This window comes from Hyla sarda, chromosome 1, assembly GCF_029499605.1.
Source record: "Hyla sarda isolate aHylSar1 chromosome 1, aHylSar1.hap1, whole genome shotgun sequence".
NCBI lineage: Eukaryota > Metazoa > Chordata > Amphibia > Anura > Hylidae > Hyla > Hyla sarda.
This window is the reverse complement of record NC_079189.1, coordinates 268,450,016-268,468,161: the sequence shown is the minus strand read 5'-3', so window position 1 is coordinate 268,468,161 and position 18,146 is coordinate 268,450,016. Positions and strand designations below refer to the sequence as shown.

The window sequence follows — 18,146 nt, the reverse complement described above, 5'->3', positions numbered from 1 at the left end:
AAAATGTATTTTATTTTTTTGCTGTTCTGGCACCATTGGGGCTTCCTAAATGAGACATGCCTCCCAAAAACCATTTCAGCAAAATTTGCTCTCAAAAGTCCCATTCCCTTCTGAGCCCTGTAGTGCACTTTACATCCACATATGGAGGGATTTTCTTAACCCCTTAAGGACTTTCGGTTTTTCTGTTTTTTGCACTTTCGTTTTTTCCTCCTTACCTTTTAAAAATCATAACCATTTCAATTTTCCACCTAAAAATCCATATTATGGCTTATTTTTTGCATCGCCAATTCTACTTTGCAGTGACATTAGTCATTTTATCCAAAAATGCACGGCGAAACGGAAAAAAATATCATTGTGCGACAAAATCGAAGAAAAAATGCCATTTTGTAACTTTTGGGGGCTTCCGTTTCTACACAGTGCATATTTCGGTAAAAATTACACATTATTCTGTAGGTCCATACGGTTAAAATGATACCCTACTTATATAAGTTTGATTTTGTCGCACTTCTGGAAAAAATCATAACTACATGCAGGAAAATTTATACGTTTAAAAATGTCATCTTCTGAGCCCTATAACTAACTTTATTTTTCACGTACAGGGCGGTATGAGGACTCATTTTTTGCGCCGTGATCTGAAGTTTTTATCGGTATGATTTTTGTTTTGATCGGACTTTTTGATCACTTTTTATTCATTTTTAATGGTATAAATTAAAAAGTGACCAAAATGCGCTTTTTTTGAATTTGGAATTTTTTTGCGCGTATGCCATTGACCGTACGGTTTAATTAATTATAGATTTTTATAGTTCGGACATTTACCGCAGCAGAGATACCACATATGTTTGTTTTTTTATGGGAAAAGGGGGTGATTCAAACTTATTAGGGAAGGGGTTAAATGACCTTTATTAACCCTTTTTTTTTACTTTTTTTTGCAGTGTTATAGGTCCCATAGGGACCTATAACACTGCACACACTGATCTCTTACACAGATCACTGGCGTGTATGAACACGCCTGTGATCAGTGTTAATCGGCGCTTGACTGCTCCTGCCTGGATCTCAGGCACGGAGCAGTCATTCGCCGATCGGACACCGAGGAGGCAAATAAGGGCCCTCCCGGTGTCCTGCCAGCTGTTCGGGACGCCGCGATTTCACCGCGGCGGTCCCGAACAGCCCGGGTCACTTTCACTTTCGCTTTAGAAGCGGCGGTCAGCTTTGACCGCCGCTTCTAAAGGGTTAATACCGCACATCGCCGCGATCGGCGATGTGTGGTATTAGCCGCGGGTCCCAGCCGTTGATGAGCGCCGGGACCGACGCGATATGATGCGGGATCGCGGCGTGATCCCGCTTCATATCTCGGGAGCCGGCGCAGGACGTAAATATACGTCCTGCGTCGTTAAGGGGTTAATAAAAAGAAACTTACAAATTTTGGGGGCATTTTCTCCATTTATTCCTTGTCGAAATGAAAAAAAAAAGGGTCTACAAGAACATGTTAGCTGTTAGTTTTCTCCTCCACTTTGCTGCTATTCCTGGGAAACACCTGAAGGGTTAAACAATGTAATTTCTGAATAATTTGAGGGGTCCAGTTTCATAGTTGGGTCCTTTCTGGGTATTTACCATAAAGACCCTCAAATTTACAAACTGAATTGGTCCCTGAAAAATTCAGATTTTGTAATTTTCGTGAAAAATTTGAAAATTGCTGCTAAACTTTGAAGCCCTCTAATGTCTTCAGAGTAAAAAGGTCAGCTTTATGGTGCAAACATAAAGTAGACATATTGTATGTGTAAATTAAATTCGGCATGTCTATTTTCCTTACAAGCAGAGAGCTTCAATGTTATAAAATGCAAAATTTTCATATTTCATGAAATATTATAATTTTTCACAAAAAAAAAAGATGCAAGCATTGACGAAAATGTACCACTAAAAGAATAGGTCACGAAAAAAAAAAGAAAAAAACTCTGAATCAAAGTAAAAGCATCCCAGAGTTATTAAAGGAGTAGTCCAGTGGTGATTCAGTGGTGAGCAACTTATCCCCTATCCTAAGGATAGGGGATAAGTTGCAGATCGCGGGGGGTCCGACCGCTGGGGCCCCCAGCGATCTCCTGTACGGAGCCCCGACAGCCCGCGGGAAGGGGGCGTGTCGTCCTCCGCACGAGGCGGCGGCCGACACGCCCCTCAATACAACTCTATGGCAGAGCCGAAGCGCTGCCTTTGGCAATCTCCGGCTCTGCCATAGAGATGTATTGAGGGGGCGTGTCGGCCGCTGCTTGGTGCGGGGGTCGAGACCCGCTATCTGGGCCGAGAGCCGGGGCCCCGTACAGAGAGATCGCAGGGGGCCCCAGCGGTCGGACCCCCCACGATCTCAAACTTATCCCTTATCCTTAGGATAGGGGATAAGTTTTTCACCACTGGACTACCCCTTTAATGCTTAATGTGACCGTGGTCAGATGTGCAAAAAATGTTCTGGTCCTTAAAGGGGTACTCCGCCCCTGGCATATTATCCACTATCCAAAAGGATAGGGGATAAGATGTTAGATCGCCGTGGTCCCACTGCTGGGGACCCCAGGGATCGCCGCTGCGGCACCCCGCCATTATTGCTGCACAGAGCGAGTTCACTCTGTGCGTAATGACGGGCGATACAGGGGCCGGAGAAGCGTGACGTCATGGCTCCGCCCCTCATGACATCACGGCACGTCCCCTTAGTGCAAGTCTATGGCAGGGGGCGTGACGACCGCCACACCCCCTCCCATAGACTTGTACTGACGGGGTCGGGCCGTGACGTCACGGGGGGCGGAGCTATGACGTAACAATGCTCCGGCCCCTGTATTGCCCGTCACTACGTGCCGAGCGATCTCGCTCTGCGCAGTAATGATAGCGGGGTGCTGCAGCAGCGATCCCTGGGGTCCCCAGCAGCGATCCCCCGGCGATCTGACATCTTATCCCCTATCCTTTGGATAGGGGATAAGATGTCTAGGGGTGGAGTACCCCTTTAACGTTATAAAGGCCTTTGTCCTTAAGGGGTTAAAAGGGGAACAATTGTGTGTGTGTGTGTGGGGGGGGGGGGGGAATTTAATCAACTGGTGCCAGAAAGTTTTACAGATTTGTAAATTACTTCTATTAAAAAATCTTAAACCATTCCGTGCTGACCACAGTGCTCTCTGCTGACACCTTTGTCCATGTCAGGAACTGTCCAGAGCCAGATAGGTTTGCTATGGGGATTTGCTCCTACTCCAGACAGTTCCTAAAATGGACAGAGGTGTCAGCAGAGAGTACTGTGGTCAGGCAAAGGAAATAAAAAAAATAAAAAAAATAAAATAAAAAGAACTTCCTGTGGAGTATATAGCAGCTAATAAGTACTGGAAGGATTAAGATTTTTTTTAACAGAAGTCATTTACAAACCTTTTTAACTTTTTAGCTTAGTAGTGAAATGCAGCCACACTTAGCTGTCTGTGCATCTGTCTGAAAAAACACTTATCCAAAGTCAGCAACAGTTAGATCGGTATGCAAGGGGTCCGCCAGGCCTCAACTTTACTTCAGTGTTGGGACAGATGTCTGATTGACAGGTCCTCAGCTCACGTGCTGGCAATCCATTCTATGGCACGTGGCGAGATATTTCAGGGAGCTCTTTCTCCCAGGACCTTCCAGCTTAGTGCAAGAGGAAGAGTGTGAGTAAGCTCTCACTGAGACATCTCGCTGCACAAACAGAAAAAAGCGTTCTGAGGACCTGTGTGTCCTTCACACAGACCCAGCACTGACAAAGGAGAGAGAGACATGGTGGCCCCAAGAGCATTATGCTTATACATACTTGACAGTTTAGGGGGTAAACTCTGGTGACAGTTGTGCTTTAAAATCTACATTATAATTTGTGCAAAAAAAATAAAATATGTAGCAAAATATGACAGATGTAAATTCCCCAACAACCCGAAAAAAACAGAAACTGATTAAAATACCTTGTACCATCTTCTTGGAGGAGTTTGTAGATGAGGATTTAACTGCAAAACAATGGTAAAATATTACTAGTAGACTTTAATGAGCAAAACCTTCAACAGTGTGAGACATTCTATTGAAGGGGTTATCCAGGTTTAGAAAAATGAAGTTAAGTTTTCCTATAATCTGCACCACACCTGCCTTGGGGTTGTGTGTGGTTTTACAGCTTGGATCAACTGAACTGAGCTGCAATATAACAAGTGCGGTGGGTTTTTTGTTTTGATCCTGGATTATCCCTTTAAAGTTTTTTTTACTAAAAACAAGCCTATAGAGTAACTAAAGTACCACAATTTGTATAAAAATGGAAAAACGGCCTACTTTTAACAATGTTAGGCTGGGTTCACACCATGTTTTTGCAATACAGTTCCCGTATATGTTTTCTATGTGAAAACCGTACGGAACCGTATTGGAAACTGTATGCATTGACTCTCCATTGAAAACCGTATGCCAAAAGATGCATCAGGTTGTGTCCGTTTTGCATCCTGTACGGTTTTGTCAGTTTTTTTCCTGTACCCAAAACCGTAGTCTATGACTGTTTTAGGTCCGGTTGAAAAACTGTATTAAACCGTATAAGTTTTTTTTTTTTTTTTGTTTTTTTTTTTTTTACATGGGAGTCAGTGGGAACTGTACAGAACTGTATGTGCATACAGTTCCATCCGGTTTTCACCATATGGTTTTTGACTTTGCAGTTTTTTCTTGGAATTTCAATCAAACAAGTAAAACTTTTTCAAAATGGAGCGAAGAGTTAAAAACGTATACGTTTCTTCCTTAAAAAACCTGATGCAACCGGATGTCATTTTTCAAACCGTATATGGTTTTTAACTATATACGGGTTAAAATTTGTACACGTTTTAATACAGTTTAGTCAGGTTTTGAGGACTCTGTTTTTCCTCAAAAACTTGATACGGGAACTGTATTGCAAAAACTTGGTGTGAACCCAGCCTTATACGCAGCTAAGGCCTTGTCCACATTAGTGTGGGAGGCTCTGTTCAGGGCTGAACTAAAATAGACTGGATGCCAAAGGGCACGATGGAGCACATGGCTGGCAGGAACCTGTGCCAGAGGGGCCTTTGCTCCTATTTAAGGGGTACTTCAGTGGAAAAATAAAAAAATAAATCATCATCAACTGGTGCCAGAAAGTTAGAGATTTTTTAATTCCTTTTAATTACAAATATTAATCCTTCCAGTATTTATCAGCTGCTGTATGCTCCAAAGGAAGTTCTTTTCTTTTTGAATTTCTTTTCTGTCTGATCACAGCACTCTGCTGACACCTATCCATGTCAGGAACTGCACAGAGCAGGAGAAAATCACCACATTCTGCTCTGAACAGTTCCTGACATAGGACAGAGGTATGACCAGAAAGCACTGGTCAGGCAGAAAAGAAATTCAAAAAGAAAAAACTTCACGTGGAGCATACAGCAGCTGATAAGTACTGGAGGGATTAAGATTTTTGAATGGAAGTAATTTACAAATCTGTTTAACTTTCTGGCACCAGTTAAAAAAATAAAAATAAAAATCCACCAGACAAAGCATTTTTCAGTTTATTTGCACTTTTGTTTTTTCCTCCTTACCTTTTAAAAATCATAACCCTTTCAATTTTGCACCTAAAAATTCACATGAGGGCTTATTTTTTGCGACACTAATTCTACTTTGTAATTAGTCATTTAAAAATCTATGGTGAAATGGTGGGAAACAAAAAATCATTGTGCGACAAAATTCAAGAAAAAAACTTTTGTAAATGTTGGGGGCTTCCTTTTCTATGCAGTACATTTTTCAGTAAAAATGACACCTTATTCTGTAGGTCCATACAATTAACCCCTTAATGACCAAGCACATTTTCACCTTAAAGGGGTGAAAACCTTTTTTCCTTTAAATCTACTGGTGACAGAAAGTTAAACATTTGTAAATTACTTCTATAAAAAAATCTTAATCCTTCCTGTACTTATTAGCTGCTGAATACTACAGAGGAAATTATTTTCTTTTTGGAATGCTCTCTGATGACATGACCACAGTTCTCTCTGCTGACGTTATAATAATAATAATGCTTTATTTACTGTTATCCTTAGTGGGATTTAAACCAAGTCCCCAGCACTGCAAGGCAGCAGTGCTAACCACTGAGCCACCATGCTGCCCTTAGCATACATCTGCTATGCATGGTTGCTAAAATGGACAGATGTCAGAAGAGAGCACTGTGCTCGTGATGTCATCAGTGTTCCAAAAAGAAAGGAATTTCCTCTGTAGAATTCAGCAGCTAATAACTACTGGAAGGATTAAGATTTTTTTAATAGAAGTAATTTACAAATATGTTTAACTTTCTGCCACCAGTTGATTTAAAAAGAAAAAAAAGGTTTTCACCGGAGTACCCCTTTAACGACGCAGGACGTATATTTACATCCTGCGCCGGCTCCCACGATATGAAGCGGGGTCGCGCTGCGACCCCGCATCACATCGCGTCGGTCCCGGCGCTCATCAACGGCCGGGACCCGCGGCTAATACCACACATCGCCGATCGCGGCAATGTGTGGTATTAACCCTTTAGAAGCGGCGGTCAAAGCTGACCGCCGCTTCTAAAGCGAAAGTGAAAGTATCCCGGCTAGTATCCCCCTCCGCCCCCAATGTGAACGTACAGTGTACACTCACATGGGCCGAGGTTTACAGTAAGTATCCGGCTGCAAGTTTGAGCTGGGGCAAATTTTCGGCCGCAGCTCAATCTGCTAGCGAGAAACTACTGTGAACCCCCGCCCGTGTGACTGTACCCTAAAAAACACTGCACTAACAAAAAACTTAAAAAAAAAGTAAAAAACACTACATACACATGCCCCTACACAGCCCCCCTCAATAAAAATGAAAAACGTCTGGTACGCCACTGTTTCCAAAACGGAGCCTCCAGCGGTTGCAAAACTACAACTCCCAGCATGCACTGATAGACCGTACATGCTGGGAGTTGTTGTTTTGCAACAGCTGGATGACCTGTAGTGCGCCAGCAGAGCAATTTTCACCCCCATATGGGGTGTTTTCTGAATCGGGAGAAATTGGGCTTCAAATTTTGGTGGGTATTTTCTGCCATTGCCCTTTTTAAAAATTTAAAATTTTTGGGAAACCAAGCATTTTAGGTAAAAAAAAAAAAATTTTTTTTTACATATGCAAAAGTCGTGAATCACCTGTGGGGTATTAAGGTTCACTTAACCCCTTGTTACGTTCCGAGGGGTCTAGTTTCCAAAATGGTATGCCATGTGTTTTTTTTTTTTTTTGCTGTCCTGGCACCATAGGGGCTTCCTAAAGGTGACATGCCCCCCCAAAAACCATTTGTCGCTCCTTCCCTTCTGAGCCCTCTACTGCGCCAGCTGAACAATTAACATAGACATATGAGATATGTCCTTACTCGAGAGAAATTGGGTTTCAAATACAAGTAAAAATGTTCTCCTTTTTACCCCTTGCAAAAATTCAAAAATTGGGTCTACAAGAACATGCGAGTGTAAAAAATGAAGATTTAGAATTTTCTCCATTTTGCTGCTATTCCTGTGAAACACCTAAAGGGTTAATACACTTACTGAACGTCATTTTGAATACTTTGGGGGGGTGTAGTTTTTATAATGGGGTCTTTCTAATATGAAGACCCTTCAAATCCACTTCAAAACTGAACTGGTCCCTGAAAAATAGTGAGTTTGAAAATTGTGAAAAATTTCAAAATTGCTGCTGAACTTTGAAGCCCTCTGGTGTCTTCCAAAAGTAAAAACTCAAATTTTATGATGCAAACATAAAGTAGACATATTGTATATGTGAACCCAAAAAATTTTTTTTTTGAATATCCATTTTCCTTACAAGCAGAGAGCTTCAAAGTTAGAAAAATGCTAAATTTTCATTTTTTTCATCAAATTTGGGGATTTTTCACCAAGAAAAGATGCAAGTTACCATAAAATTTTACCACTAAGTTAAAGTAGAATATGTCACGAAAAAACAGTCTCTGAATCAGAATGATAACTAAAAGCATTCCAGAGTTATTAATGTTTAAAGTGACAGTGGTCAGATTTGCAAAAAACGCTCTGGTCCTTAAGGTGTAAAATGGCCCTGTCCTTAAGTGGTTAAATTTACTTTTCAGACTTATAGACGGAATCCATTACTAAGACAGGGCTTAGCGCTAACCCCCAATTTTTACACCATTACCCACCGCCACAGGGGTTTTGGAAAGAGCTGGTACCAACAGGCCCTAAGCGTTAAAAATGGCGCTCCTGGGCGTAGGCAGTAGCAGGCTTGTGTAATTAAGGCTGGGCAGGGCCAGTAACAATGGTCCTTGCCCACCCTAGTAACATCAGGCTGTTGCTGTTTAGTTTGTATCTGGCTGGCTGAGAATGAAAAAAGGGGACCACCACTTTTTAAATTATTTATGCAAAAAACATGTGGGGGTTATTCGTATTTTCATTCTCAGCCAGATACCAACCAAGCAGCAACAGGCGCCCCCGTGATGAAGAAATGAGCCCTCGCACATCCCCGTATATGGAAAAATAAAAAAGATAGAGGGGTCAGAAGATTGGTAACACGAGCCACACCAGAGAGGCAGTGGGAGATTAGGGAGGTAAATAAGTGGCTCAGAAGCTGGTGTAGGAAGGAGGGGTTTGGGTTCATGGAGAACTGGGGCGACTTCGCTGTTGGATACCGGCTCTACCGTAGGGATGGGCTGCATCTCAATGGGGAGTGTGCAGCTGTGCTTGGGGAGAAGATGGCTAGAATGGTGGAGGAGTGTTTAAACTAGGGACTTGGGGGGGGGAAGAGATGTAACAGACAACATAGAGAGGGAAGAGAGTAGATAGAGAGGGGGAACTTATTAATGTACCTGGGGTGGAGCTGAGGGAGGGGTTAGAGTAGTTAATAGGGATAGGTATCATGGGAAAAAGAAAAAAATAGAATTGAATAGGGCTGGCAGTATACCGGTTCATACAGAATACCGACATTTTTGGGCTGCACAATATGAATTTTTCCCATACCGCAATACCGGTTGGGCCCGTGCCCCTTGGGAATGAATGAATTATCAACCCAGCGCTGCGCTGTTCCCACATCGGGGAACTGATCCTATGTGACCCGCCAGCGCTGTTCAGCTTACCCCCCCAATTATTTATCAGCCCAGCGGGGTACTACTCACATCTGTCACCCGCAAGCACTGCCCTCTTTGTCACGGCCGCCTGCGCTGGAACTCTATACTGTACGCCGGTGGTCTCCAACCTGCAGACCTCCAGATGTTGCAAAACTACAACTCCCAGCATGCCCGGACAGCCAATGCTGTACGCTGTATCCCTATGCCTGGGCTGCAAAAGATTTTTTTAAAAAAATCAACGTTAACTTACCTACGTCGGCCTTATGCTGGGGACGGGAACGTCTGACATCCGTCAGCCCATCACCGGCCACAGCGATGTCCCGCCCCGGCCAGTGACAGGCTGAGCCCACTGTCACGTAAGAAGCTCTGGCCAGCTTCTTACCTGACAGTGTGCTCAGCCTATCACTGGCCGGGGCGGGACATCGCTGTGGCCGGTGATAGGCTGACGGCTGTCCGAAGTTCCAGTCCCAAGGAACAGCGTAAGGCCGACGTAGGTAAGTTAATTTCCTTAATCTTTTGCAGCCCGGGCAAAGGGATACGGCGTACAGCAGTGGTCTCAAACCTGCAGTCCTCCAGCAGTTGCAGAACTACAGCTCCCAGCATGCCCGGACAGCCATTGGCTGTACGGGCATGCTGGGAGTTGTTTTGCAACATCTGGAGGTCCGCAGATTGAAGACCACTGGCGTACAGTATAGAGTTCCATCGCCAGTCACACAGGTGGCCGCCAACAAAGGAGGAGGGCAGTGCTTGCAGGTGACATTTGAGTAGTACCCCGCTGGGCTGATAATTGGGGGGGGGGGGAGCAGAACAGCGCTGGCGGGTAACATGATTTGGGGGGGTGAAATAAATACCGTTATATACCGTGGAACCGCCATAAGTTACAAAAATACAGTGATACACATATTTAGTCATACCGCCCAGCCCTACCATTGAATTGCGTGTTGACTAATGCCACAAATCTGACCAACAAAACTGATTAACTCCTATCAGGAAACTCACCATAAACGCCCGCCAGTGAGAATGTACCCTCTACACTACCACAAAATAAAGGGTAACACACTACATATACAACCCCTTATACTGTCGTCGTCGTCCCCCCACCCAATAAAAATGAAAAACGTATTGTACGGCAGTGTTTCCAAAAGGAAGATTCCTGCTGTAGCAAACCAACAACTCCCATCATTTCTGGACAGCCACTGACTGTCCAGGCATGCTGGGAGTTTTGCAACAGCTGGAGGCACCCTGTTTGGGAATCACTGGCGAAGAATACCCTATGCAATCCCTAATCTAGTCCTCAAATGCACATGGTGCTCTCTCACTTCGGAGCCCTGTCTTATTTCAAGTAAACAGTTTAGGGCCACATATGGGGTATTTCCGTACTTGGGAGAAATTGCACTACAGATTTAGTTTTTTTTCTCCTTTTACCCCTTATAAATAGGAAAAGTTGGGGGCTACACCAGCTTGTTAGTGTAAATTTTTTATTTTTGTACACTAACATGCTGGTGTTGCCCCATACTTTTATTTTAACAAGCTGTAAAAGGAAAAAAACAGCCCCAAAATTTGTAACAATTTCTCCTGAGTATGGAAATACCCCATATGTGGGTGTAAAATGCTCTGCGGGTGCACAAGGCTCAGGAGAGAGCGCACTATGTACATTTGAGGCCTAAATTGGTGATTTGCACAGGGGTGGATGATTTTACAGCGGTTCTGACAAACCCAAAAAAATGAATACCCACATGTGACCCCCATTTTGGAAACTACACCCCTCACGGAACATAAGGGAATTCACAAAAATGCCGGTGTATTATATAGAGCTGGGCGGTATGGCCAAATATGTGTTCACGGTATTTTTTTTAAATTACGGCGGTTCCACGGTATATAACGGTATTTTCACCCCCCAAATCATGTGACCCGCGCGCGGTGTTCAGCAATCCCCCCCCCCCCCAATCATGTGACACCCCCCCCCCAATTAATAATCAGCCCAGCGGGGCACTACTCATGTTACATAGTTAGTACGGTCGAAAAAAGACATATGTCCATCAAGTTCAACCAGGGAATTAAGGGGTAGGGGTGTGGCGCGATATTGGGGAAGGGATGGGATTTTATATTTCTTCATAAGCATTAATGTTATTTTGTTCCATAAATGTATCTAATCCTGTTTTAAAGCTGTTAATTGTTCCTACTGTGACCAGTTCCTGAGGTAGACCGTTCCATAAATTCACAGTCCTCACGGTAAAGAAGGCGTGTCGCCCCTAGAGACTAAACTTTTTCTTCTCCAGACGGAGGGAGTGTCCCCTCGTCCTTTGGGGGGGTTTAACCTGGAACAGTTTTTCTCCATATTTTTTGTATGGGCCATTAATATACTTATATACGTTTATCATATCCCCCCTTAAACGTCTCTTCTCAAGACTAAACAATTGTAACTCCTTTAATCGCTCCTCATAGCTAAGATGTTCCATGCCCCATATTAGTTTAGTCGCGCGTCTCTGCACCCTTTCCAACTCCGCAGTGTCCCTTTTATGGACAGGTGCCCAAAACTGAACAGCATATTCCAGGTGAGTCACCCGCAAGTCACTGCCCTCCTCTTTGTTGGGGGCCGCCAGGCGCTGGCACTCACTGTACGCCAGTGGTCTCCAACCTGCGGACCTTCAGATGCTACAAAACTACAACTCCCAGCATGCCCGGACAGCCAACGGCTGTCCGGGCATGCTGGGAGTTGTAGTTTTGCAACAGCTGGAGGTCTGCAGGTTGGAGACCACTGCTGTCCGCTGTATTCCTATGCCGGGCTGCAAAACAAAGAAACGAAACTCTAAACTCACCTACTGTCGGGGCCACACGCTGTGGACTGGGGAGGACAGGCGTCAGCCTATCACCGGCCGGAGCGTTGTCCCGCCCCTGCCAGTGATAGGTTGAGCCCACTGTCATGTAAGAAGCCGGCCAGAGTTTCTTACATGACAGTGGGCTCAGCCTATCACTGCGGCCGATGATAGGCTGATGGCTGTCCAGCATTCCAGTCCCCAGCGTGTGGCCCCGACAGTAGGAGAGTTTAAAGTTTATTTTCTTTATGTTTTGCAGCCCGGGCATAGGAATACAGCGGACAGCAATGGTCTCCAACCTGCGGACCTCCAGCTGTTGCAAACTTACAATTCCCAGCATGCCTGGACAGCCATTGGCTGTCCGGGCATGCTGGGAGTTGTAGTTTTGCAACATCTGGAGGTCTGCAGGTTGGAGACCACTTGCGTACAGCGAGTTCCAGCGCCCGGCGACCCCCAACAAAGAGGGGGGCAGTGCTTTAACGTGACATCTGTGGGGGGGGGGGGCGCAGAACTGAGCTGGGGGGGGGGGGGGGGGTCACATAGGATTAGTTCCCCCGATGTGGGGACAGTGCTGCGCAGGGCTGATAATACATTCCCGAGGGGGAGGGGCCCAACTGGTATTGCGGTATGGGGGAAAATCCATACCGTGCAGCCCAAAAAAATTCGGTATTCGGTATGAACCGGTATATCGCCCAGCCCTACCGCAATATTTCAATTTCACAAGGGAAAGTAGGAAAAAAGCCACCCAAAATTTGTAACTCCATTTCTTCTGAGTAAGAACATACCCCATATGTGGATGTTAAGTGTTCTGCGGGCAAATTACAATGCTCAGAAGAGAAGGAGCGCCATTGGGCTTTTGGAGAGAAAGTTTGTCCGGAATTGAATGCCACGTGGGTTTACAAAGCCCCCATAGTGCCAGAACAATGGAGCCCCCACATGTGACCCCATTTTGGAAACTACACCCCTCATGTAATGTAATGTAATAAGGGGTACAGTGAGCATTTACACCCCACAGGTGTTTGACAGATCTTTGGAACAGTGGGCTGTGCAAATGAAATTTTTTTTCATTTTCACAGACCACTGTTCCAAAAATCTGTCAAACACCTGTGGGGTGTAAATGCTCACTGCACCCCTTATTAAATTCTGTGAGGGGTGTAGGTTCCAAAAAGGGGTCACATGTGGAGGGGTCCATTGTTCTGGCACCACGGGGGGCTTTGTAAACACACATGGCCCCTGACTTCCATTCCAAACAAATTCTCTTTCCAAAAGCTCAATGGAGCTCCTCCTCTTCTGAGCATTGTAGTGCACAGCAGTGCACTTTACATCCACATATGGGGTATTTCCATACTCAAGAAATGGGGTTAGAAATTTTGGGGGTCATTTTCTCCTTTTACCCCCTTGTAAAAATGTAAAATTTGGGGGGGAAATGCATTTTAGTGAGAAAAAAAAAAAAAAAAAAAAAAATCATTTACACATCCAAATTTAACAAAAAGTCGTGAAATACCTGTGGGGTGTTAAGGCTCACTGTACCCCTTGTTACGTTACTTGAGGGGTGTATTTTCCAAAATAGTATGCCATGTGGGTATTTTTTTGCTGTTCTGGCACCACATGGGCTTTCCTAAATGAGACATGCCCCCCAAAAACCATTTCAGCAAAATTTGCTTTACAAAAGCCATCTGTGACTCCTCTTCTGAGCATTGTAGTTAGCCCAGAGCATTTTACATTCTAACATGGTGTATTACCATACTCAGAAGAGGTGGGGTTACAAATTATGGGGGGGGCATTTTCTCGCATTACCCTTTGTAAAAATTGTAAATTTGGGGGGGAAAAACTGCACTTTAGTGAAAATTTCTATTCAGTTACAAATGCAACTTTAACGAAAAGCTGTCAAACACCTGTGGGGTGTTAAGGCTCACTGGACCCCTTGTTTTGTGCCTTGAGGGGTGTAGTTTCCATGTGGGGGGGGTGTTCTGCAGTTCTGGCACCATAGGGGCTTCCTAAATGCGACATGCCCCACAAAAACCATTTCAGCAAAATTCACTCTCCAAAATCCCATTGTCGCTCCTTCCCTTCTGAGCCCTCTACTGCCCCCTCCGAACACTTGACATACACATATCAGGTATTTCCTTACTCGAGAGAAATTGGGTTACCAATTTTTTTTTTTTTGGGGGGGGGTGGGCTTTAAAAATTCAAAAACTAGGTCTACAAGAACATGCAAATGTTAAATGATTTTGAATTTTCTCCTTCACTTTGCTGATATTCCTGTGAAACACCTAAAGGGTTAACACTAACTGAATATAATTTTGAATACTTTGAGGGGTACAATTTTATAATGGGGTCATTTGTGGGTATTTCTAATATGAAGGCCCTTCAAATGCACTTCAAAACTGAACTGGTCCCTGAAAAATTCTGATTTAGAAAATTTTGTGAATTGGAAAATTGCTGCGGAACTTTGAAGCCCTCTGTTTTCCAAAAGTATAAACATCTCAACTTTATGATGCACACAAAGTAGACATATTGTATATGTGAATCAACAGAATTTATTTGGAATATATTTTCCTTACAAGCAGAGAGCTTCAAAGATTGAAAAATTTCATTAACTTTTGGAATTTTTGACCAAGAAATTATGCAAGTATCGATAAAAAATTACCACTAACAAAGTAGAATATATCACAAAAAAACTCTTGAAATCAGACTGAAAAGTAAAAGCATCTGAGAGTTAATGCTTAACCCCTTAAGGACCCAGGGTTTTTCAGTTTTTTTGCACTTTCGTTTTTTCCTCCTTACCTTTTAAAAATCATAACCCTTTCAATTTTGCACCCAAAAATCCATATGATGGCTTATTTTTTGCGCCACCTATTCTACTTTGTAATGACGTCAGTCATTTTACCCAAAAATCTATGGCGAGATGGGAAAAAAAAATCATTGAGAGACGAAATAGAAAAAAAAGCAATTTTGTAACTTTTGGGGCTTCTGTTTCTACACAGTAAATTTTTCGGTAAAAATTACACATTTTCTTCATTCTGTAGGTCCATACGATTAAAATTATACCCTACTTATGTAAGTGATTACTTCTGGAAAAAATCATAACTACATGCAGAAAAATGTATATGTTTAAAATGGTCATGTTTTGACCCCTTTTATTTTTCGCATATGGGGTGGTATGAGGGCTCATTTTGTGCCGTGATCTAAAGTTTTTAGCAGTACCATTTTTGCATTGATCGGATTTATTGATCCTTTTATTTATTTTTTCACGATATAAAATTGACCAAAAATGCACTATTTTGGACTTAGGAATTTTTTGCGCGCACGCCATTGACCATGCGGTTTACTTAATATATTATAATTCGGACATTTCCGCACGCGGTGATATCACATGTTTATTTTTACAATTTTTTTTTTATGGGAAAAGGGGGGCGATTCAAACTTTTATTAGGGAAGGGGTTAAATGATCTTTATTCACTTTTTTTGCAATGTTATAGCTCCCATAGGGGGCTATAACACTGCACACAATGATCTTTTACATTGATCTGTGGTTTCTCCTAAGAAACCACTGATCGATGATTCTGCCGCTTGACTGCTCATGCGGGCGCTCCCCAACCCAGCCGTATGCAGCCCGTAAATAATTTATTTCAATGAGGCGACCGGAGTGAAACACCGTAAAAACGTAATATGAACCCAGCCGAATAGAAGTTCAGGCTGTAATTTATTCTGGATGTTGGCAGAAAGCTGATCTAACCAGAGCAAAACAGACCTAGCAGCGCAGGTACCTGCTACTTTAGGTTTCAGGGCGGCCCTCAAGGCTTCCCAGGTTCTTTTAACACCTTAACGACAGGACGAAAATGTACATCCTGATGCGGTGGTACTTTACACACCAGGACGTACATTTACATCTTGTACATGACACGAGCACCGGAGCAGGGCTCACATCATGCACGGCAGGTCAAGTGTGCCATCAGCAGCCAGGGACCCACCGGTAATGGCGGACATCAGCAATCGCACCAATGTCCACCATTAACTCCTTAGATGCCATGATAAATACAGATCACGACTTTCGGCAATGTGGGCGTTAGATGTCAGATCATCCAAAATGGTGGACTGAGGTCACCTCACCTGCCTCTGCCACTCTCCTGGGATCTTCTGCTCTGGTCTGAGATAGGGCAGACCAGAGCAGAAGATTGCTTATAACACTGATCAGTTGTATGCATATGCATAGCACTGAACAGTATTAGCAATCAAATTATTGCAATAAAGAGTCCCCCTATGGAGACAAGTTAAAATGAAAAATCCTCTCCCAATAAAAAATGTAAAGCGTCCCTTTTTCACATTTTACACACAAAGGGGGACATTTATCATTGTTGCTTTGGTAAGCAAGTTCTGTAGGCATTTTTTGGTTTAGTGTTTCTTATTAGGGATCGACCGATATCGTTTTTTTAGAGCAGATACTGATAATCGGTGGAGGTTAGGGCCGATAGCCGATAACTTGTACAGATATTCCGGTATAAGTTATCGGCTATTTATCCCCCCGCAACACCGCTGCAGATCACTGATTTAAAGCGGGCGCTTTAAATCAATGCACTGCAGTGGCTTTTGCGGTGCCATAGACCACCGCCGCCACCCGCTTCTCTCCCCCGGCCTGTCCGGGGGTCCTGAGACCCATCACCGCCACCGCGGGGTGCCTCCAGCTGTTGCAAAACTACTACTCCCAGCATGCCCAGACAGCCGTTGGCTGTCCGGGCATGCTGGGAGTTGTAGTTTTGCAACAGCTGGAGGGCCTCAACAGCTGGAGGGCCTACTGTAGGTATAGTATATTATACAGACCCCTGTTCATCCCAGAACCCTGAATCACCTTCCCAGTTGCTGCAGGGACCGTCCGGGCCATCCATCCTTCCTGTAGTGTCCAGCGGCATTCCGGGTGGAGGGTGAACCGGTCCAGGCTGTCCTTCTCCGGGGGTCCTCTTCTCCACTCCGGGCAGGCTCCGGCCTAGTAACGCTGCATAGATGCCGCTGCGCAGCGACGCACCTGACGTCACGGCATAGCAGCGTCTATGCAGCGTACTAGGCCGGAGCCTGCCCGGAGTGGAGAAGAGGACCCCCGGACCGGTTCACCCTCCACCCTGAATGCCGCTGGACACTACAGGAAGGATGGATGGCCCGAACCACCCCCAATACTGGTAAGTTTAATTTTTTTTATTGACTCGGAGGGTGGCGGAGGGGCCCGACCGGTATAGCGGTATAGGCAAAAATCCATACCGTGGGAGAAAAAAAAAAAAAAAAAAAAAAAAAAAACTGTATCCGGTTCATACCGGTATACCGGCCAGCACTATGGTGGGGGGTGCGACGCGGTGTGGTGGGTTGGGGGGAGGTGCGGGGGGCGGGGCATTATCGGCAAGGTAATTGCCGAGACAGATAATGCCCAAAATCGTGATTATCGGCCGATAATATCGGCCATACCGATAATCAATCGATCCCTATTTCTTATGTATGGCACATTTATCATACTATCACGGGGGTTGATAAATTTGGCTTACATGAGCAAAAACTAATAAATCACTTTTGAATACCATTTTGGTTTTTTTAGCACACAAGCAAAAACCAATAAGAGACTTGAAAACACCAATTTCAAGCTTTGAAAAAAAAATTTGATATTTATGTGAGTTACATTTTTTTTTTTTTAATCACTTTTTCCCCCCTAAATGTACTAACTTTTTTTACTTCTCTTTTCAGACCTGTGTATACTGTTGATTAATTTAGATTTGGAGGACTATGGTGACCAGATTTTTTTTTGTTTAACCCCTTAAGGACTGAGCCCTTTTTCACCTTAAGGACTCGGCCATTTTTTGCAAATCTGACCACTGTCATTTTAAACATTAATAACTCTGGAATGCTTTTAGTTATTCTGATTTAGAGATTGTTTTTTCGTGACATATTCTACTTCAACTTAGTGGTAAAAAAATTTTGGTAACTTGCATCCTTTCTTGGTGAAAAATCCCAAAATTTGAAAAATTTGAAAATTTTGCATTTTTCTAACTTTGAAGCTCTCTGCTTGTAAGGAAAATGGATATTCCAAATAATTTTTTTTTTTTTTATTCACATATACAATGTGTCTACTTTATGTTTGCATCATAAAATTGATGAGTTTTTACTTTTGGAAGACACCAGAGGGCTTCAAAGTTTCGCAGCAATTTTCCAATTTTTCACAAAATTTTGAAACTCGCTTTATTTCAGGGACCAGTTCAGGTTTGAAGTTGATTTGAAGG

General features: G+C 43.7%; 1 protein-coding gene across 2 annotated transcripts in view; it reads right to left on the bottom strand.

Annotated features, from left to right (window-relative positions):
• Positions 1-18,146, bottom strand: part of CHAF1A (chromatin assembly factor 1 subunit A) — a 413,519-nt gene that overhangs the window by 373,041 nt on the left and 22,332 nt on the right. For both annotated transcript variants that reach the window (XM_056572104.1, XM_056572113.1), the window contains exon 2: positions 3,945-3,986. In XM_056572104.1, the coding sequence (XP_056428079.1) occupies positions 3,945-3,986 (42 nt within the window). The remainder of the gene's footprint in view (positions 1-3,944; positions 3,987-18,146) is intronic.